Source organism: Tursiops truncatus, chromosome 2, assembly GCF_011762595.2.
Source record: "Tursiops truncatus isolate mTurTru1 chromosome 2, mTurTru1.mat.Y, whole genome shotgun sequence".
NCBI classification, from domain to species: Eukaryota; Metazoa; Chordata; class Mammalia; order Artiodactyla; family Delphinidae; genus Tursiops; species Tursiops truncatus.
This window is the reverse complement of record NC_047035.1, coordinates 109,695,618-109,718,441: the sequence shown is the minus strand read 5'-3', so window position 1 is coordinate 109,718,441 and position 22,824 is coordinate 109,695,618. Positions and strand designations below refer to the sequence as shown.

The 22,824-nt window shown below is 44.6% G+C and overlaps 1 protein-coding gene across 6 annotated transcripts in view; it reads right to left on the bottom strand.

Annotated features, from left to right (window-relative positions):
- The window catches only part of MAP2K5 (mitogen-activated protein kinase kinase 5), a 266,765-nt gene that overhangs the window by 4,319 nt on the left and 239,622 nt on the right, over positions 1 to 22,824 (bottom strand). For 3 of the 6 annotated variants that reach the window (XM_073801166.1, XM_073801165.1, XM_073801164.1), the window contains one exon: positions 4,915 to 4,954. The exons of the other annotated variants lie outside the window; for them this stretch is intronic. In XM_073801166.1, the coding sequence (XP_073657267.1) occupies positions 4,915 to 4,954 (40 nt within the window). The remainder of the gene's footprint in view (positions 1 to 4,914; positions 4,955 to 22,824) is intronic. 6 annotated transcript variants of the gene reach the window in all.

Sequence of the window (22,824 nt, the reverse complement as noted above, 5' to 3'; positions counted from 1 at the left end):
GAGATGCCTTCCTGATGACTGATGGCAGGACCCTCCCCATGTGGACAGCGCTCCATGCTTCTGCCAAAGGGGGCAGGGAGAGGAGGGGTCCAGGGCTCCACCATGTGGGCAGGAGGTGGACACTCCGAGCCTGCTGTGGAGAAGTACCGCCTGAGGTTGATGTGTCTGGACTCCCAGGCCAGTGCTCATTCACTGACACCTCACTCTCTGCCCTTAGTTGGGCTTCGAGTTTCTTCCCAAATAGGAATTTACCTATTTGGGGTCTCTATAGTCTCTTCTCTTGTATAACCTCCTAAAAACTTCCTGCATGTGAATCATTTAAGGACTTGCTGGTGTGGGTGCCTGCCCGGTGCAGCGCCTGGCAGGTCGCAGGCCCTCAGTTGGCCGTGGGCCTGAGGCAGGAAAAAGTGACCTGCCTGTCCTCTCTGTCTGCATCTATTCATCGAGCCCTTTTTGTGGGCCAGGCCCCGGCTGCCTTACAGGGCCCGGAACCCAACCATCACCCCCTTTACACACAAAGGAGACCGAGACACCGATAAATGTGACCTGGGGCAAGGTCACAGAGCTAGAAAGTGGCAGGGTTAAGGGCTGAACCCAGCGGAGGACAGCACACTACTCTGCTCACTGGGGGCAGGCACAGTGAGTTTAAATTCCTACTTTTTAAAAGAATATATGGTACATTATTATTATTATTTTTTTTGCAGTACGCGGTCCTCTCCCATTGAGGAGCACAGGCTCCGGACGCGCAGGCTCAGCGGCCATGGCTCACGGGCCCAGCCGCTCTGCGGCATGTGGGATCTTCCCAGACCCGGGGCATGAACCCTCGTCCCCTGCATCGGCAGGCGGACTCTCAACCACTGCGCCACCAGGGAAGCCCTGGTACATTATTTTTAACTCGTAATTTTTTTTTTAAACTAGTAATTTTTAACTGACAAACTGAAATGACAGTGGCCAAAAGGCAAACTGTGTCCTCCCCGCTCAAAGCTGTGTCCGGCACAATCAAGTAATTGATTTAATAATCAGCAAATCTATTAAGTATTATATTATGCCTGTTTTATAGGTGAGGAAGCTAAAGCACAGAAAGATTAAGGAATCTGCCCGAGACCACCGTGCCTGAACGTGGTGTTGTCTCCAGAGCCCGGGCCTCAGCCATTACGTTGTCCTTCCTCGTCACTGCCCGGGCTGGGGGAGGGCGGCATCCACCCTGCAGGACAGCTTGCCCTCAGAGCAGGTGCCGGCTGGTCCCTGTTCCTTCTCTTTGGGTCTAGATTCTAGAGAAGCAGGAAAATGAAGACCCAGGGCCTGGAAGAAATTTTCCAGGGCTATGGAGACCACACCCGAGACAGAAGGGTGGAAATAATAAATAGGATGCCTGGCGGCAGACTGCACCCCAGACCTAAGGTCTGCTCTGTGGGGCCTTTCTTCATGTCTCCGCTCAAGAGGGTCCATCTCTCCCAGAACAAGAGCATACCCTTGTTCTACTGTGTATTATTATCATTTGAGCCCACCTCATCCTAGCACAGACTGGAAGCCTCGAGGGCAGGGCAGTGCTAATCACACAGGAACTGCCAAGAAAAGTCAGCTGGATTGACAGGTAAGTTACACGGCTTCCCAGGAGCCTGAGGCTAGGCTGAGAAGGGCCGTAGGTTGGGTGGGCGGGCCTGGGGAGAAGGCTTCACAAGCTGAGGCTGCTCTAGGCTCTCTGGACCACAGGATTCCTCTCTCTCAGGATGAAGACCAGGCCACCAGGCACCTCCTTTCCCGCCAAGGACGCCACACGGGACAGAATGCCAAGGACCCACGAGCTCATTCAAGTAAGCAAGCCCAGCCCAGTTACACTCCAGCTAAGTCCAAAACAAGAAGAGTCCAACACACACTCAGGCGAGCCGCAGGGCCAGGCCTGGCATGAGGCAGGTGTCTGTAAGAGGTGATCTGAGAGGCTGGAGGGGCCCCAAGGTCAACGTACTGCCCATCACTTCACCTTTCCGCACTGGGCCTGCCAGCCTTACTTGAAGGCTCTCTGCATGTCCCTTTAGGATCCAGCCCTTGCGGCAGGGGTAAAACAGTCCTTCTCGGCAATATGGAGGTGAGGTAGGATAGGATGGGACCTCAGAGACCAGCAGGGCTGTAGAGTGTGAGGTGTGCTGGGGCTTCCACACATGTTTCATTCAAATCATTAAGATATTTTAAGCTGTATTTGTTAGAAAAACTAATTAAAAAATAATATATACACTCAACTATGTTCAACTCTAAATGTTACCCTGAATATTGGCAGTGTGTTACCCAGCACCGTGATGGTAACTGATTTTCTGCAGCTCTTAGGACAGGCGGTCTGCTTGTTAGATCTGTGCATATTACCGACTGCTCATACATGGGCCAACACCTAGGAGGGTTGTGGTGGTGCACTGGGCATCTAAAAGAACTCAGGGCTGTGACGTCCACTCACACTGTGTGTAGGTATAAAACTGTGTGAGCACACCAGAGCCAGTGCACTGAGCCCACGAAGCACGTCTGCTCAGTGGCCCGGTGCATGATGCCCAGACAGGGGTGTGGGTCAGGCCTGCTCTGAGTTTCCAGGGGCGTCAGCTCCTGCAAGCTTTGAGTCCCTCTTGTCTGACCTGTAGATTTACCGTAAGCAATTCATATGAACAGCTGCTAGCTACTGTCAGCAACTAAACTCTAAAATAAAACTTTTCTGCTATTCCTTTTTAAAGCTTCTATTGGGCTTAAAAGATGCCTAAGCTGAGAGGGCAACTGGTAAGTCAGGATTTCCTTGATATGGGGCTCCTGAAACAGTATCAGAGATAAGTGGAAGACAGATGCAGATATTAGACTATAACCATCACCTATGACCCTGGCTCTCAGACTTTTGTGTCCTTCAAGAGCAGTCTCATGGACGCCTTTCTAAAGAAGTAAGTGTCTACAATGAATACTTACTTACACATTCATGCTAAAAAAACCACTACTTTTTTCCTATATTAGTATTGAGATCCTGCATTAATTTTACATAATAAAACGCATTCCACTGCTACAGATTCAAAACTAGCAATCTAATTCTCTACTTACTCTGGAGATAACTTCAGATTAGAGAAGTTAAATAATTTTTGGAAAAATGCACATATGTCCAGTGTCTGCTAAACGGCTGACAAGTGCCAGGGCAGTGGGCAGCCTTTATAATATTAATTACATGAGATAACAACCCGTGATCATCCCTGGGGTCAACGCTTCCTGCTTCCTTCCAGGCTGGGTGTGCCCGAGCTAATCAACACGGGGAGTCAGGGAAGGAGGTGGCTGGGATTGTGGCTGCAGGGCAGCCCCCAGGCACAACTCAGCAGGGAGAAGCTGAGGCACCTCCACAGCAATTCTTCCATCTGTCCCTGTGTGGGTGGGGTAAGGCACGGAGCCCTGGACTGACAGTCAACAAGCCTTCTCTCACCAGCCCAGGAGTCGTGAGAGCTTGGGAAGGGCCACAATGGCCTCACCTATAAAAGAGAAACTATTCCAGGGGAACCTCCATTGCCCTGGCTTCATCCTTCCACAGGAGGGACCTGTGTTGTTATCACACCCCTCAGTCGTGTCCCCAGGGGGAGGCGTGGCAATGTTGGGAGGAAGCACGGAGCAGGCCCGGCTCAGGGGTCTCCTGCCCACAGGGAGGCTGCATTCTGGCCTGCCCTCTCCTGGTAAGCTTCCAGGCAGGCTGTTCACCTCTGACTGGGCTCTGCGGTAAATTCTCAGGAGGGCCCCTCGGGCCACCCACGTAAGCGTGCCCTTCAACTCAGATTTTACAGAAGTAGGGGTGATGCTTCCTTTCTGTCATTTCCTGAGCCTTCTTTCTCAGCTGGTGTTGAACACAGGGAGGCTGCTGGCTGGCCTCGTCACCCAACCAGATCCCCCAGCTCTCTCTGCCTCTGGGGTCGGGTGGGAGATTGCTTGTCTGCAGACAGGGGTTCACAGATACACCCTGGGCAGTGCGAGGGGAGGTTACTATCCCCCCAGGTAGAATGCATGCAGGGGAGTGGCAGTAAGATGAGGGTGTGAGCCTTGCCTATCAGCTAGTGTAGAATCTGCCTGTCTGCCCAGCCCAGCCTACCTGGGCCAATGCCCCGGCTGCGGAACTTTCCAAGGTAAGGCGTTTGTTCTGAGACTGTGCTTTCTCAGCCTCTGATTCCTAAAGCTTTTCCACGGCTGGGGTTGGGGGTTCCCTTCTAGCCCTTCATTTTCTTTTAAGACCTCAGAAATGATTTGCAGCTGTGACATGCCATTTCAATCGACCTTCCTGAGTTTATCTTCACAACTGCTACAGAAATAGATGTTTCTTCCCAAATATTCAATTATTAGCAGCAAATTGCTTACCTCCAGCCATCCTAGACTGTACACAGGCACCTAAGGGGGGGTCAAGGCACTCTCCACCTTTCACCTAAGCAGATCTATGTGTTCCTACACAAAGTAATTGTTCAGAAAATGGCCAATCGAGAGAGCAAGATGTTTCCAGAGGTCTCCGCAAGTCATTCTAGGGCCTGTCCTTACAGGGCAGCCACAGGACTCGAGCAGTGTGGCATGGGAGGGGGCACAGAAGACTGCAGTGGGCCACCGTGAGGGGTAAACATGCAGATGCCAGCACTCATGAGTTTGTGTCGGAGGAAGCTGACCCATTTGGGTGGCAGAATGGTGCCACTGGCCCATTTAGGGGGGGCTGTGGTGGCTGCCCTGTAGGAAACTCAGACAGGACTCGGGGGAACAGCAGGGAGAGTGCTGGCTCCCCCTCGCAGTCTCAGGCTGAGCAGATACCTAGAGAAGTCAGGACCTGAGGGTGCCAGAGGGAGGTGGGGGGGGGCCTCGCTCCAACAATGCTGAGGGCTCTTGTCTGAGAGGCTGAGTCTGCAGGTCCAAGCAGTGAATATGGGGGCAACTTACAGGCATCTGGACGTTCAAGGTTCGTCTTTCGGTGTGATGGCTGTGTGGTGGTGGGGATTTAAAGACACAATGCTCAGAAGGATGGATTCTTTCCAGCCCTCTTTTTTTCTTACCTCTTGAGATTTGATGTTTAAACTCTGAGACCTTGGCTCTGTGTGTGTGTGTGTGTGTGTGTGTGTGTGTGTGTGTGTGTACACACATATGTGGGCATGTAAGCATGCAGAAGGGGAAGAAAGAATGAGACCCAGCACGATTTCTGGCACACAGCAGGCAGCTCAGTAAGCTTGTTGAACAAAACAGAACAAAGTGATCCGACAGTGAGTGAATGAAGAGATGGGGAGAGACTAAGTCTAAAAGCCCTCCCTCTACAAATTCCCAGCCGTGCCAGATAAAATGGAACATTTTCCAAAAAGCATACGAGATGAACCTGTAAAAAAGAAGGAAATCTGCAAGTGCCAAAAATGAAGAGGGAACTGAAAACCAGAATTATAAGCGTGTGCGTGGAGGGCTTGTAGCCCTAAGGGAGGCTATCAGTTCTAGGAATGTAGGACCTGGAAAGTGTGAAGAACTAAGTGGACACAGGAGACAAGGGCCACTTGGGGAGGTGGCCTGAGACCCTGAGCAAAACTGGGACTGCAGAAAGGGTGAGCCAGAAAAAGTCTGCCCATCAGCAAAGGGGATGCTGTGTGAGGTGGCGCTGAGCCTCGTGCACTTTGGAGTTCAATGTACCACTACTGTGGTCTCAGAACACAAGGCTGCTCATAAACTAATGTAACATTGATATTGATCTAGCAATACCCTGGAGTATCTCTCAGGAGCATGAAAAAACATTCTGGGGAAATACTTCTGGAATTCAGTAATTTCCACAGTACTAAGCCCCATTCAGTATGAGCTTACAATAAAACTTCCAAAACGTGTGAGGAAACAATTATCCATGGACAGGAGTCAGCAGACACAACACACAGGAAGATTAGAGCTCTCAGAACCAAGGTGACAGAAAAATAATTGGAAAGAAAATGTAAAATGATGTACAGTTGAAAAGACTGAAGGCATAAAAGAAGAAATTGAAACACTAAGAACAAGACATTATAAAAAAGAGAAGAGAGATTTGAAAAAGAATCAGATATAACTTACAGAAATAACACATATAGTGACTGGAAAGAACAAAACAAATTCTCCATAGATGAGCCAGATAGCAAGCTGAATATAGCAAGGATAGATTTAGTAAGCTGGAAGAATGGTTTGAGAAAATTACCCAGAGCACTAGTCAGTAATGAGAGATAAACAAAAAATAATTTTTTTTAATGTGAAGGACAAAGACCCAGAGGAAAGAATGAGAAGAGATGGGACACTGTGGGGTAGGGTCAATATCCAAAGAGACAACAGCTGAAAATTTTGAGAACTGACGAAAGATATGAATTTTTAGATTCAAAAATCATAATGATCTCCAAGTAGAATAACTATAACAAAACCTATACCTAGACAAATTGTAGGGAAACTGAAGGATACCAGGAAAAGAGATGTTAAAAGCAACCAGAGAGACAGGCATAGCTCTCACAAAGGGCAGCAGCTGAGCAGCTGGCAGATTCTCACCAGCAAGTCTAGAAACCAGAGGACAACACAGTATCTTCAATGCCCTGGGAAAAACTGTCAATCTAAACTTCTAAACCCAATTTAACTAACAACCAAGAGTTAGGGCGGGACTTCCCTGGCAGTCCAGTGGTTAGGACTCTGTGCTCTCACTGCCGAGGGTCTGGGTTCAATCCCTGGTTGGGGAACTAAGATCCCACAAGCCACGCATCGCAGCCAAAAGAAAAAAGAGGGCAAAGTGAAGACAATCCTAGAACAAAAACTCAGTTTTACCCTCACTGACAGAACTCTTAATATACTTCCAAAAGGAAAAGAAACCTCAGAAGGAGGAAGTAGGATGCAACAGGAATAAGGAACACATAACTGCTAAACACATGGATAAATCTCAGTAAGTACTGATTACACAAAATGACAACAAGAGTAATGACTAATTGTGAGGATCTAAAAACAAAATGACAATGAAATTCTGGACATGAAAGAAGGGACTGATCAGAAACTCTTAGGGCCCTTATGTCCGGGGGAGAGAGGCTGTGGCAGAGGCTGCTAGCTGCCTCTCAATAAACATTCCCCTTTCTTCCTTAGTGATACAAATCCTGATTTTAATAAGGAACAGTGTCACCCAGCAAAGCAGCTGCATGCCCAGACTCCCTTGCAGCTAGTTTTGGCCAATGCCATGTGAGCACATATGCTGTGTGCCAATCCCCAGAACTGTCCTTAAATGAAGGGGTATTTCTACTGCCCTTCCTCATTCCTGTTGTCTGGAGCTCAAATGCCCCTTGACTGGAAAGATGGAAGGAACTGCCAGCTAGTCTGGGCGCCCTACTTCCTGCCTTCCTTTATATGTATGGGGAATACCTTGCTGTCTTACTTAAGCTGCTGATTGTTTTAATCATGTGCAGCTAAAGCCAATTCTACCTAATATAAAGATGAGATTGAACCTAAGGCTGAGTATTGTTGGGGAGGGGCGTATATTTAGTGATTAACCTTAGGCTTTGCTAAATTAAGTTAGAAACTCAGGGATAATAAGAGGCTAGAAATAGAATATAATATCTCAACTACTGGAAAGAATAAAAAGGAAGAAAAAATCAATCTAATAGAGTGAAGAAAGGAGAAAAAAGAAGTCAAAAAAGCATTGTAGAGAAGAAAGTACAAAACAGGATAGTAGAAAAAAAATTCAGGTGTATCAATATACAAAAAATATAAATGAATAAACTAATCAACTAAAAGAGAGTCTCAGATAAAATTAAAAACATCAACAGCAAAATGCAGAGATTCACTTAAAACAAAATAATACAAAAATGATGAAAACAAAGGGATAGGAAAACATATAGCAGACAAATACTAACCAAAAGAAGACAGCATAGGTATGTTAATATCAGACAAAAATAAAATTTCAAGCGAAATATATTAGAGGTAATGAGAGTCACTACATAAAGATAAAAGAAACGTTTTAAAATGAAGATACAGCATTTTGACATAGGCATCTAACATCACTGCCTTAAAGCAAATACTGACAAAAGTGCAAGGAAAAACAGACAAAGCCACACTAATAGTGAGAGATTTTAAGACAGCTCTCTCAGTAATTGATAAATAAAGCAGGTAGAAAATCAGTAGGGCCTCAAAATATTTAAGTAATGCAATTAACAAATTTGACCTAAAGGATGTAAATAGGACACCGCATTCAACAACTAGAGAATCACATTCCTTTCAAGCAAAGAGAGAACACTGAAAAAAACCAAAACAAAACAGTGTAGTAAGGGCGTTTCAACAAATAACAAAGATCTGATACTATACCAACCATGTTCTCTGACCATGGTGCATGAAAAGTAGACAACAATCACAAGATAACACAACACCACTATGTGCAAACAAAAATACTTCTAAATAATTCGTTGGTCAAAAAGAAATCCTAACTGAAATTGGGAATGACTTAGAACTGAATGACAACAAAAACACTACATATAAATATTTGTGGGATGCAGCTAAAGTAATACTTAAAAGGCAATTTATAGCTTTATATGGATATGTTAAGGAAAAGAAGATTGGAAATTTACAAGCTAAGTGTCCAATTCAATAAATTACACACAGAACAAAAAGTAAATCCAAAGGAAACATAAAACAGCAAATAATAAAGAACACAAAGGAATTAGATATCAAAGAGATGATCAAATCAATAAAATACTGGTTCTTTAAAAAGATTAATAAAGTAGACTAACTCTGACAAAAATGGTAAAAAGAGGACACAAGGAAACATCATTAGGAATGAAAAAAGGGCACATAACCACAAATCTGGGAAAAATTTTAAAATAATAAGGGCATATCATATGACTGATATGAGGCCAACATAGCTGAAAATGCAGTGTGATGACTCATCAGGAGAGAGAGAGAGAGAGAGAGAAAGAGAGAGAGAGACAGAGAGAGAATATGTGTGTGAGTGATGGTAGGGGCAGTGGGAAGGGTGATAATGGTGGCGACTGGGAGGTGCCAATGAGAAGTGACAAATAATCACCCTGGCAGGTGAGTCACAGGTTTCGAGCCCTGGCATCACACTTTTAACTTTTCAAAACACTTCATATCCATTGTCTCATCTTATTTCAAGAAGCATCCAATTAAGTAAAGGCTGCTACCTCTTAAAATTCATCTTAGTAACAGCTTTTCTAGTTTCTTAATAAGGAAAAACAACCATTCACACAAAGACTGAAGCTCAAGTGGAGATTTTCTGATGTTACCAAATCAACAAGAAACATAGAGGAAAAATTGCTAAAGATACCAGATGTCAAACTTTTGGGTAAATAACTTTAACTGAAGTGCCATCTTGTTTTTTTTTTTTTTTCTCTTTACTGTTTCCAGCTGTGACGCTCCCGTTTTCTGAGCCTCACTCTATTTAGTAGACAGGGTTACTTACTGGTGGGGTGAGTGTGAGGGAGCCAAAGGGGTGGGCTCGGGCAGCCCTTTTGGAAAATTTGAAATAAAAGCATAACAAAGGTCAAAGCTACCAGGCCTAGTCTATAAAATACAGGATTGAAAATTACCAGTTACTCCAGAGTTTCTGCTATCAGCCATCATTTCCATTTGAATCTGTCCCCTCCTTTTTTTTTTCCTAAGGAAATCCACAAACAGGAAGCGAACCATTTGAAAATTCTGATCATTCTGTGTCCCAGCAGCAAATAAAAATCATCAATAGAACCCACTTTTAGCCTTGAGTAATATTTTCTAAAACAAAACACAAAGAACCTGTGGTACTTAACTATTCTGTTATTGATTTACTGTGGTTTGCAAGGTAATGTTGAAGAAAATTAAATGTACGGAAAGCTGAAATGCGTTTTCTGTGGCAGCGAGCGGTGTGGCCTGTGTCTTCTGAGGCGGTGTCACTGGCCGTGTGCAGAAGGAACGAGAAAGGGGGTGCACTCCATCTGGCTACAGATAAGCCGGCGATGGCCTTCCCCGCAGAGCTGTATGAAACCAAGTCTGTTTTCACCGTTAAGAAGGACAAAGTTATTTAGGTACAAACTTGCTTCTTCTGGTAGTTATGCTCCCGTTTACACAGAGACCTCAAGTCAATCAAATCCAGTACGGATGGATTGAGAGGCTTCTGTGTGTCTGGCTCTAAACCTGGTTTTTAGAGTCAAAAGACTCCCCCTGGCACATTCATGTCTTATTTGGTCCCCTCAGAAAAGTAAAAACAACTTCAACAAATAATAATTCAAAATAATTTTACGCTAATTATTGATTCAAGAGCAAAGTGGTCATATTGTTTCAAACTTGGGCATCTGCACGCAATGTTATCAAGCAGTATATTTCCTATTTAGTGAAATGGTCTGTTTTCAAATCTAGAGGCACTTTACATACCTACAGGCCACTGTAAATTTGACTCCCTTACTTAAGACTAAGAATCTGAAAGTTACAGTAAAACTCGAACACTTTACTTTTAGCTAGTCCCTCAAGCCTTTATTCAAGTCCATTTTTTTGTAGTTGAGACTAGTGCTTACACACTTACTATCTGGTTTCCCAATCTAAAGCACAAAATAGAAGAGGAAGAGGGGAGGGCTGTTAGAAAGGGGAACGAGGGCAGGAGTACTAAGTGACATCTATTAGCAACACTGCAAAACAAGAACAAAACCAAAGAACCAGCTTGGGGTCAACCAGTGCAGGGACAAGTGGCCCTCCACGTGTTAACATCAGGAGACACTAGGACAGCAGAACGCAGCAAACAGACTGTTCATGATGATGGTCTAAAGAACATTTTCTAAAAAGCCAGACCCTGATGCATGTAATCCGTTTAAAAGGATAGGGAAGTGTATATAATACACTTAAAACCTCTTGCCTATAATCTTTTTTAAAAGTTTTGGTTTTATAAGGAATAAGTCTCAGTTATCTGAATAATATCCTTCCTTGGAACTAGCTCATTTACTGAAGGTGGTGAATAGAAGACTTGCTGCTCTTTGAGTTTCGGAAGGTCAATATTCAACAGGGGAAAGCTCACACTCCGTCTGGCCGCCTTTCAGCAGCACCGTGCGATGTCACCTGGCAGACAAGCCTTCAGAGCCTCTGAACTCAGTAAAGATATATGGGGCCACTTAGGGCCCAAGTTTATCTTGGCTTCCTTTGGAGAGAGTTTGATTACTTCTAAGATTTATGGTCAAAGCAGAAGGAGAAAAGAAATACCTCACAGAGCAGATTTATAACCTCATCTTGTTTTTATAATCACATTAGGGATGACATCCTATGACAGAATCTTGGAATGACTACAGGGCAACTTGGAAACTCGGTGGTAAGTTTTATATTTTGGGGTTTGGAGCATTTTGTACTTGCAAAGGTCAGGGAGGAAAGGACCAGGGAAATGAGCCAGGGGACGGTCAGAGAGTGAGTGTCAGCTGGTCTAATTTTCTGTGTCAACTCTGAAAATTAGATAAACAATGACAAACCAGGCTTTTAAAATGAACTTGTCACTTCTGGTTCTCTTGATACAAGGTAACATTTTTCAAGTCCTGGTAGCCCTAAAGACAGATTTAACCCCTGAGAGGTTTATGTAAGTGTTCTAAAGTCCCCACATCTAAACAAAAGGTTTAGTCCGACCCTATCACCCTTAAAAGGAAAACTAATCATCCTTGAAACTTAAATATGCTTCTCCTAACAATTAAGCGGACGTTGCCTAGAGCCAAAGGTCCAGTCTTCTGCAGGACAGTCTCAGCAACTTGATTTTTTCTTTCTGTCATCTCGTTGGCTCTCCAGACCAGCTCAACCCTTCAACATGGTCCCTTGATCTTTCAACCACTGTTCTCAGCAGGTACTGGTTCTCCCTGCACCAACTCAGGGGAGCACAGACTCTGTCCTGGGTCCACCCCGCTTCTCTGCTGTTATGAAGACATCGGGTAGAAGAACTGCTCTGGCCTACAATTTGGCTGCGACAAGCTCCCCGGTGGGGAGGGGGACAGATCAGTGAATCCTTCTAACAGCTGCCCTTAGTGGCTTTGCTCTAAGGATATTTATGCAGTTTGAATACGTTGATTTGGAGAGAAAAATACATATATGTATTTACCAGCAGCTGAGTAGAGCTTTTCATTCCACGAAGTGCTTTCAACCTCATCATCTAATTCGAGTGTCACAGTAAATCCCACGAAGCATCAGGATGGCATTACTGTCACTACCTATTTGTGGATCTGAAAACTAGGTTCAGAGAAGCGATTTGGCTAAGGTAGAGTTGGGATCTGAACTGGACATCAGCTCTAAAGCCTGTGCCTTTTGTTACAATATGTTCTTGTTTTGTTTGTTAATATGTTATGTTATATTATTACATATAATAACAGCAATATAATAGCCAACAGTTGTGAGCACCTAACCGTGCCAGATACTAATTAGGTGTTTTCATTTACAGCATTTCACATGATTCCCCAGCCCTGTCAGAAGTAGATGTGAGCTTATTTTACAAGCAAAGACACTGATGTCCCTAGGTGCTAAGGACTGCACTTCAGGCTGAAATCTCAACACTGGGCTTGAACTCGGGTTCTTGGACCTCATGTGTCACTCTTTCCCCACACTCTACAACTGGCAGAAACAACCCCCCACCCCCCAACAAAGCACAAATGCCATAGTCTGCCCTGGATCAAAGTATAAAATAGGTCTTTTAAGGTCCTGTGACCCCCCAGTCTTTGCCTCATCCCTAAATTCGAAAGCCTTTTTCCTTTCTGATGTAGAAGAGTCTCCTTTTCCAAAGTGTTCCAAGCTTCAAAATTACCTCTGCCGCCAGCTAACTGTTGAGAAGAAAACCATCTGATTAAATCAACTCACAGGATGGTATGAATAACCACAGGCAGGTAATTCACCTGTGGTTCCTAGGAGCCTGTGGATTTCATTCTCTACAGTGAAGCTCTTTCCCCCCTCGCTCTGGGAACTCTGTGCTCTGTAAAACAAGGAGAACAGGACCAACTGCACAGGAAGCCTGTGTGTATGAAATTCCTAGCACATAGGCTATCCTGGAAGCAGCCCTACAGTCATGACTATCAGTGGCTTAGACTTGGCAGTTCTTATCATACTTCTTTTCTAAGGAAATTTTTGTAATACCTAACATGTGTTCAATGCTAAATCTGGAAGACACCAGACCAGCTCCCCTGATAGCTGCACACAGTACGGGGGGACGGGCAGAGGAGGATGAGGGGTCTTGCTCTCTATGCATTAAAGACTCTCACCACTCACTGAGCGGCCCCTCCCCTGAGCCTCAGGCCTAAAGACCTAACTCACTCCTCCATTTAAAACAGGAATGAGCAGACTTCCCTGAGTTCAGAATTCCGTGTAACTAAAACACAAAATAGAAAAAAGGAAACCCAACTGTTGCACTCGTGCACAGCCTATAGACAAGACAGCAGTGCCCTCAGACAGCATTTCAAATACAGTTTATTAGTGTGTGATATGAAAAGGGTATTTTTATTGCATGATATAATGCAATGGGACCTTGGGCGCTCTGTGGAAAGACCTCACACTCAGAAGTGTAATGAACCCGTAGTCCCCAAAACATTATACTGTACATTAACCTATCATTAATGGCACATTAGGGCTAGGGGCATTGCACGCTTGCTGGTCAGGGCTCCATCAGGACAGTGTTGAGAAAACCACACAGTCTTCCCAGGCTTAAAACAAATAGAGAAAATAAATATTCCTGATGTCTACAGGCAGCTTTAATGGAAGTTCAATCCCAGCTCTGCCCTGTAATTTCCAAGCCTGCTTTTTTAAGAGAGGAAGACACACAACTGAACAAGAGAAGAAAACGAGCCTCTTGCAGTCCACCTGCAGCTACTGGCCCTGCAGCTCAACACCGGCTCAGCAAGGTCACGAGCAGACCGGCACCTCTGGTAGTAGCGTAAAAGCTGCCTGCAAGACATCCAGGCCTGGACTGTAGCCTATAGAGGTAAACAGCGTCTTGGAGACTGTGCGCCTACCTGCCTCACTCTCTAGATGGGGAAATCAAGGTTCAAAAAGATGAAGGAAGAGACAACCTATCCAAAAGAAAAATGGTCAAAGTATGTGAAAAAAATACAAATGGCCAACAAACACATCTGGAAATGGCCAAAATGTTCTATGGCAGGGTCCTGGTTAAATAAATATGGACCATCTATATAATGGAACACCATGCAGTATTAAAAAGAACAAGACAGACTTCATGTGATATGGAAAGATCTTAAAGAGAAAAAGTAAGGTACAGAACAATAAAATTAAAAATTCTAGAAGGACACAAGTTACTGTTAACAGTGCTTAACTCTAGAGAGTGGGGCTGGGAGCTTATTGTATATCCTTCTGTACTATTTTAATTTTTTTTTTTTTTTTTTTTTTTTGCGGTATGCTCCGGACACACAGGCTCTGGACGCGCAGGCTCAGTGGCCATGGCTCACGGGCCCAGCTGCTCCGCAGCATGTGGGATCTTCCCGGACCGGGGCACGAACCTGTGTCCCCTGCAATGGCAGGCGGACTCTCAACCACTGCGCCACCAGGGAAGCCCTATTTGAATTTTTAAACATAATTTTAACACTAGTTTTAGAAAGTCAATAACGAGAGCAGGAGCAAACGTTCTGGGGAACTTTGTAGTTCCTAACTTCTATGCTAAGTGCTTTGTGTGCTTTATCTTGTCTGGATTTTCACAAAAATAGAAACTGTAAGTTGGTCACTGTTATCCCCTTTCCATGAAGTGGGAACTGAAGTTGCGAGGGGTGAAATAATTTATTCAAGGCAACCCTCTTACCCATCCACTTTCTATAAGGAAACAGAGTATTTGTAAAATTGAGAAAAATCTGGGCTTCCCTGGTGGCGCAGTGGTTGAGAGTCCGCCTGCCTATGCAGGGGACACGGGTTCGTGCCCCGGTCCGGGAGGATCTCACGTGCCGCGGAGCGGCTGGGCCCGTGAGCCATGGCTGCTGAGCCTGCACGTCCGGAGCCTGTGCTTCGCAACGGGAGAGGCCACAGCAGTGAGAGGCCCGCGTACCGCAAAAAAAAAAAAAAAAAAAAATAGAGAAAAATCTTTCCAGACTCTGATGCAGCCCAGGACCACCTTCCTGGAGACAGCTGCCAACCCCAGCAGAGATCGAGGAGGTAGGCAAGACAAAAGGCCGCTGGCTCCGACTGCAGTTGAATCAAATTTCTGGAAATATCTAGTCTCCACATCACAAAAGGGGATGGGGCCTAGGGACCCCAGGCTACATACACTGTTCAAGTAAACAATGCTTGGCAACCAGGGTTCAAACACAGGAAGGGAAGTATTCCCCTAATTAAGCACGAATCAATTTCAAAGGAAACCCAGACGCTGCTCCATGAAGAGGTAGCTGTCTCGGACCAGCAGAATCACAAGGTGAGAGTGGGGGCCAGGAAGGATGGGGCAGCTGCACACTTTAGGACTATCTGTGCCAAGTTTCAACGTTGCTGCAGCAAGTTTGCTCTGTTTTCTCATTCCTCCATTCTTCCCAATAAAAGAGTCTTGTTATTTTTGGGTAACAGACTTTGCAGCAAAATTTTAAAATGCTAGATTTCATTTGTCCTAGGGTCTGCCAGCACATGCTGTAATTAAAATGTTGATCAGTAAACAGTTTAAATATATGGCAGACAATGCCGTTAGAGCCTACTGTTAGGTCAATATGTGATTTAGATTTGCCATTTAAAAAATCTCATTTAAATTTTGCATACATTAATCACTACCATACTTCAAGGTTCTGATATCCACCTGACTACAATATTAAAATAAAACTTGCTGCCCCAGGGAAATCCTACTTATTCTTAATTGTTTCGAGGCTTTGATGGGCTTTTAATCTAAGATTAATTTATGCAATTTTAAATAACTCTTCTTATGATTAATAAGCTTGAAAATTAAAAGGAGTCTAAAGCAATTATAATGAGCATTTGGTCATAACCTCATTAGAAGAAGGAGTGAAGGATACAGCTCTGGAATTCTTACAAGACTACAATTTAAGGTTACTTTTAGAGAAGTCAAACGTAGTTCCTGAAATTGCAAAGGCAGGTTAGCAAAGGTCAGTGTTAAAATGACGGCTAGCTAGATTAGCATACTAATGATTTTCCCTGATAGTGACAGAAAGGACACTGAAAAGAAGATGCAGAGAGAGAGACAAATGACATGCTGCCAAGAAGCTACAGGCTCTGAACTTGGCTTCCTATTCTTTTGGCTGGAGACCTTCATGGAATTTCAGAAAGAGCCAGGGGGTTAGGACATCCCTATTTATAAATCAGTTCCAGCCACAGATTCTGGTCCACGTGGAGCAAGCAGAGATCAGTCCTGTGTGGCCTGTTTGCCTGTTGTGGTTGGGCCACTGCCCTGCTTAAGAACAAATGGCAGCTTCCTGCAGCCACACTCCTCACCGGTGTGCAAAGCCCTTCCAGAGCTGGCTTGCTGCTGAGCCACCACTTTCTAATTTCCATATTCAGACAAATCCTTACAGCTCTGGCTGGAGCTGAGATGCGTCCTCTGACCACCCTCGGCCACCCTGTCCTGGGTCCTCACACCGTGCAAGTCAGCAGCACACAGCTCACCCTGCCTTCTCTAAATGTCTCCTATGGGTGTGTCCAGTCTGCTCCTTGAAGATCTGGATGGTTCTTAAATTCCTTTTGAACCCATCACAGTACCTCAAAGATGCAGACAGCAAATTGTTATTAACTGACTGTCTCATAATAATTCCCTCCAACAAGATGTTCATAATACTGACTAGAGGACTGACATGAAAAGTTAAGACTTCCTAATGCCTGGGGAAGAGTATCTCACAGAGGTCTATCCTTAAAAAATTACCAATTCATCAGACACTAGCTACAAATGCCCAACGTATGTATATTTGTTTTAAGTTGCATTAAGCTCCACTAAGCATATTTGTCTTTCAAGAAGCTACTGGTCAGACATGCCCAGGAACATTACATGAGACAAGTCATGACCCAAAGAGGCTGATTTAGTGCCCCCACATATGTCTAGCACTTTACAGTTTACAAACACTTTCACAAACTCTATTTTAATAAGAAAAAACCCCCACACTTCAAGATTGGTATCACTACCCCCATTTTATAGATGACGAAGCTGAGGCTCTTGGAATTCCCTGGCGGTCCAGTGGATAGGACTCCAAGCTTCCACTGCAGGGGGCACGGGTTCGATCCCTGGTCAGGGAATTAAGATCCCGCAAGCCGCATGGCATGGCCGAAGTAAATAAGTCTTTTTTAAAAAAATTAAAAAGTAACTGTTGATTACCCAGAAGACGCAGAGGCTGTAGTTGAAAGTTTATCTTCTGATAACGCAGATCAATGTTCTTTCCAATTCACCATGTCGCTTCTTGTCTCTTGTTCACGACAGACTCACTTTCAAGATCTAGAGCCCATCTTCAGCCTCTCCAGACTTCACATTCAGAGGACAGAGTACGTCCTGACAGTTGTCAGCCACACACCTTTCCAGTCCTACGACCATGGTTACAGAAATGAGCGGGGTCATGACCCCACGCCTATGCTTTCCCTCTTCTGATTCCTCTAATGCCTGTGCTGGCCTGGACACTTGCAGGCTGTCTTCCCAGCCTTAGTCTCCCGTCTGCCTTCCTGATGGACCCTGATCACTGTCTGGCTCCCTGTTCTGTGTGACCTGGCTACTTTGTTCACATGTCTCTGAAGGCACTCATGAGTTTGGCATCTATAGCATTTAGTTCTTTCTTCCCCTCTAGTCTTATTGAGATATAACTGACATACAGCACTGTGTAAGTTTTAGGTGTACATCACGATTTGACTTTACATATATTGTGACAAGATGACCATAATAAGTTTAGTTAACATCCATCATCTCACACACATACAAAAGAATGTTTTTCTTTCTTGTGATGAGAACTCAGGATTTACTCTCAACTTTCAAATATATCATATAGCAGTGTTAACTACAGTCATCGTGCTGTGCATTACATCCCTAGTACTTATTTATCTTATAACTGGAAGTTTCTACCTTTTGACTACCTTTATCCAATTCCGCCTTCCCTATACCTCTAGTAACCACAAATCTTTTTTCTATGAAATTTTTAAAAAGATTCCACATATAAGTGAGATAATACAGCATTTGTCTTTCTCTGACTTATTTCACTCACCATAATGCCCTAAAGGTTCATCCACGTTGTCGCTGATGGCAGAATTTCCTTTTTTATGGCTGGATAATATTCCATTGTGCATTATCTATCGATCTCACAACTTCTTTATTTATTCATCTGTTGATGGACGCTTAGGTTGTTTCCATGTGTTGGCTATTGTAAGTAATGCTGCTATGAACATGGGGGTACGGATATCTCTTTGATATAGTGTTTTTGTTTCCTTCAGATATAGTCCCCGAAACGGAAATCCTGGATCATATGGTAGTCCTATTTTCAATTTTTTGAGGAACTTCCATATTGTTTTCCATAGCGGCCTTACCAGTTCCCAATCCTACCAACAGCGCACAAGGGTTCCCTTTTCTCCACACCCTCACCAACACTTGTTATCTCTTGTCTTTTTGATGACAGCCATGTAACAGGCATATGGTGGTATGTCATTGTGGTTTTGATTTACATTTCCCTTATAATTAGTGATGTACCTGTTGGTCATTCGTATATTTTCTTTGGAAAAGCATCTATTCAGGTCCTTTGCCCATTTTTAAATTGGTTTGTTTTTCTTGCTATTGAGTTGTATGAGTTCTTTGTATATTTTGGATATTAACCCCTTAACAGATATGTAGTTTATAATTTTTTCCCCATTCTGAAGATTGCCTTTTATTTAGTTCTTTTTGATCATCTATTCAACAGAGATCATTGAACAGCCACTTTGTGCCGTGTATTGTGCCAGCTGCAGAGGATGCAATGGTTTTCTCACTACACCGTAAGCTCCTGGAGGGCAACATTAGTGTTTCATCAGCCTCTGTATTCCTTACAGCTGTGCAACTCAAGTAATGGTCTGGGACCCCTTTGCTACTAGTTTGCCAGAAGATAAGGAGCTATGCCACAAAGTAAATCAGCACACAGCTTCCTCACTGAGGAAGTTTTGCGACAAAAAAATGTCAGGTGAGTTAAACAGAAGACTTTGAGACACGCTTGATTTATATTCTGGTACAAACTCCACATCGTGTGTTCAAGAAACAGTTCAGATACTAACACTAGCATACTGTCCATATATATTTTTTTTAAGTACAGTTACCTTTTTTTAAAAAATTTATTATTTATTTTTGGTCTTCGTTGCTGCACGTGGGCTTTCTCTAGTTGTGGCGAGCGGGGGCTGCTCTTGCTTGCGGTGCGCAGGCTTCTCATTGCGGTGGCTTCTCTTGTGGAGCATGGGCTCTAGGCACATGGGCTTCAGTAGTTGTGGCATGTGGGCTCAGTAGTTGTGGTGCATGGGCTTAGCTGCTCTGCGGCATCTGGGATCTTCCCAGACCAGGGCTCGAACCCGTGTCCCCTGCATTGGCAGGCGGATTCTTGACCACTGAGCCACCAGGGAAGCCCCCACTGTCCATATTTGAGTAGCACTGAACTACAGCACCTAGCAATATATTCTGCATATAGAATGTGCTCAGTAAGGTTTTCTGAGTTAAAAGAAATTTCTCCCAAACTCAGAGAGTAATATCTCTTAGAAGCCACTCACTCCTATAATCACGATGGCAGAACTAAAAATGAGAGAAGGTTTTGTGGCCAGATAAATTGCAGAACATACTACACCTTCAGTTTTTGCTGCAGGTTGACAAAACCAAAAAGCAGTAATAGCTCACAAATTTTCACAGCTTCCCTTCAGATTACCAACTAACAGACAGGTGCAAACTGCTGGTGATTACTTTCTCTCTTCCTATTTGGTTTGTCTGCACTGAGGTTCAGGCCTCAGCCAGGCCCCGGCCGCTGTGTCCAGATACAAGCTCTCTGATTCGACCACAGCCCTGCAGATTCCGGGTGAGGCCAAGGTGCAGGGGACTACAAGGACTGAGTCGAGTAAGCGTTCTAGAAGGGCATTTTTGGTCTCACAAGCACAAACTGCTGAAATTCTACACATTTCTTTGTGGGGCGTTTGTATTCGTTTTGTTTTGGATTTCTAGAAATGGCCTGACTTAGCTGAAATTCCCACAACCACAATAACAACCCCCTGTCCACTATGCATCAATAGATATTAGCTTTGATGTAGTACAGAAGAGTCCTGTATTTTTCCTGGCTGTGTCACTCTAGGCAAGTCAATTAACCTCTCTGAACCCGTTTAATGCATCAGTAAAATGGGAATAAGAATAATCCTTACAGTGTTTATGTGAAGGTCACATGAGATAGTGTATATGAAATAACTCTGTAAACGCATGTTTTTAAAAATGTTATCTGTTTAGCTTAATTTCTCTCTCTAAAATAAATCTTTTCTTTCTTTAAGGTTAAAAATTAGAAGCCTTGGGCTTCCCTGGTGGCGCAGTGGTTGAGAGTCCGCCTGCCGATGGAGGGGACACGGGTTTGTGCCCCGGTCCGGGAAGATCCCACATGCCGCGGAGCGGCTGGGCCCGTGAGCCATGGCCGCTGAGCCTGCGCGTCCGGAGCCTGTGCTCTGCAACGGGAGAGGCCACAACAGTGAGAGGCCCGCGTACCGGAAAAAAAAAAAATTAGAAGCCTTTCTGAATTTATCTGCAGCCCCAAGTTGTACGCAATTGTTGCTCCAATTTCTTTCAAGTAATTTCAGAGGAAATAAGGTGTAGTACGGATTCTGACCAGTACGGACATTGGCTCTAAGCTGTGTTTCACATGTGTGCAGAAAGTAGTACACTCACATGAGTACCCCAGTGTCCTGCAAGGTCTGGCTCATTTGTCACCCCATTCACGAAGCCTCCCCAGATACCCTTCCCCAGAACTCACTGTACCTGTTCAATTCAGATCATTTCAATTCGTAACTATTTATTGAGCATTCAACTCGGGGCTAGGGATTGGGCTAGATGCTGAGGATACAAAACAAAGAAGACATGATCTCTTCTTCTTGTTTAGGGGCTGTTAAGTTACCACCACAAAGTGTGAAAAGTGCACTGATACAGGTACTTGCCAGAAAGAAGGGTGACATACAACAGGAAGCCAGCAACCTTACTGAAGCAGGCTGGAGAAAGCTTCACAGAGGCTGTGCCAGTTGAGCCGTGGAGGCTGAGTAGGAGTTCACCACGTGGACGTGAGGAAAGGGCATTCTTGCCGAAGAAACAGCACAAGCAAAGACGTGACCATGTGAGGCTCACGCATTAGGGGACTGTAAGAGTGCAGGCTGCGTGTACAGGAGTGCCATGAGGTGGAGGGGCAGCTGAAGGTGGGCAGGAGCAGGTGGGGGAGGGCCTTTGGCGAGTCTAACAATCTATCCTGTGCTTGGCTGTTCAAATCCTCATCTTCCTTGCTAGACCGTAAGCTGGTTGAGGGCAGGACTCAGGGCTGACTGCTTCCTCGGCATCAGGCTGGATGCTCTACCCAGAGCAGATACTCAGCAAAGAAAAACGGTGAGTGTGTACTGAGACGCACGGGTCTGACACTGTCTCCCTGTCGCACAAGGGCAGAAAAGGCTGCTGAAATACAAATCTGCACTAGACGTGCAATGGGTTACAATTCAGCCAGCCCCCCAAAAGCTAGCCTTACGCCTTCTTTTGGTACTTAACCCACTTTCCAGATGATGCGCACTGCTGCCTGCACAGGAGAGCTGGAAAGGGGGCCATTTCTGAAGGCAGGAAGCTGAGCTGCCCAGCCGAAGCTCTGCTGACCTCCCGGACAGGGGAAGGAAAAGCTCCTTTTGGAGAAAGAATTTTCCAGCCCTGGAGCTGGTGCCTCAGGCCCTGCAAAAAGCCAGTATTCCAGGGTTGCCAATTTGCCTTCCCCAGAGTTAGAGCGAGAGTATTGCAGAGGCAAGCCTGTGGCTTAAAAAAAAAAAAAAAAAAAATCATGTTTAATTTAAAAATTAGAAACTGGAGCAGGCTGTGAGCACAGGGGTTGATTGAAACAAAATTTAAATTCCTGTCAAGCCCATTTAAACATGGGGGCCCTTCATAGACAATTAGCTGCTCCCTGTGAATGCTGCATAAACTCAGGCCTGGTCACTGCGAGAAGAGAGGCACCTACTGTGAGGCGCTGGAAAAAAAATTAACTAAAACCAGGCTGTATGAAATATTTAGCCTTCCAGTATATCACCGGGGTTTGAAAGTGTAAACAAGACAAAAATCGATTCCTCGGTGCCCTCAAATCAATGCCCTAAAATGGTTAGGGCATCTGTTTCCGCTAAATTTTGTTTACATCGGCAGATTTGCCTTAATTGCAGTTGTTTATCTCTCACTGTCCCTGGGGCCCTAATCTCCCGATTACTAATACTTAACACTCATTTCACATCTAAAGCTACTTCTAATCCTCAACAGGTTTGGGGGGCTCTTAAAATTATTGAAACCGCAGAGGCGGGAGACACAGCCTCTTTGTGAAAGGAACATTTTCTTATCTACTACCAGCTGGGCCCAATCATCACCAGGGATGGCTACAACAAAGGTGCTAAAAGGCTCTTCCACAATGACTGCTGCTCCACCGGGGATTCAGAGGATAAAAAAGGGCTTTGATGGAAAAATCTGAACAAGAGGCTAAAGCAGTCCAGCCAAATAAAGTTACTGTCATAATCAAAAGCTGTCAATCACCATGAAAATCCAATTAAAAATGTCTCAGCACAGCCCTCTTCAGTGGAAAAATGTACCCTATTTATACAAATTTTTGTCAACTCCACAACAATCCCACAATTAGAAAGTCCTGCTATTAATTGAATCCTCCCCCCAAGTTTAAAAAGAGATGCAGGCCATTCAGAAGCCTTCTGAGGGAGCTGAGACACACA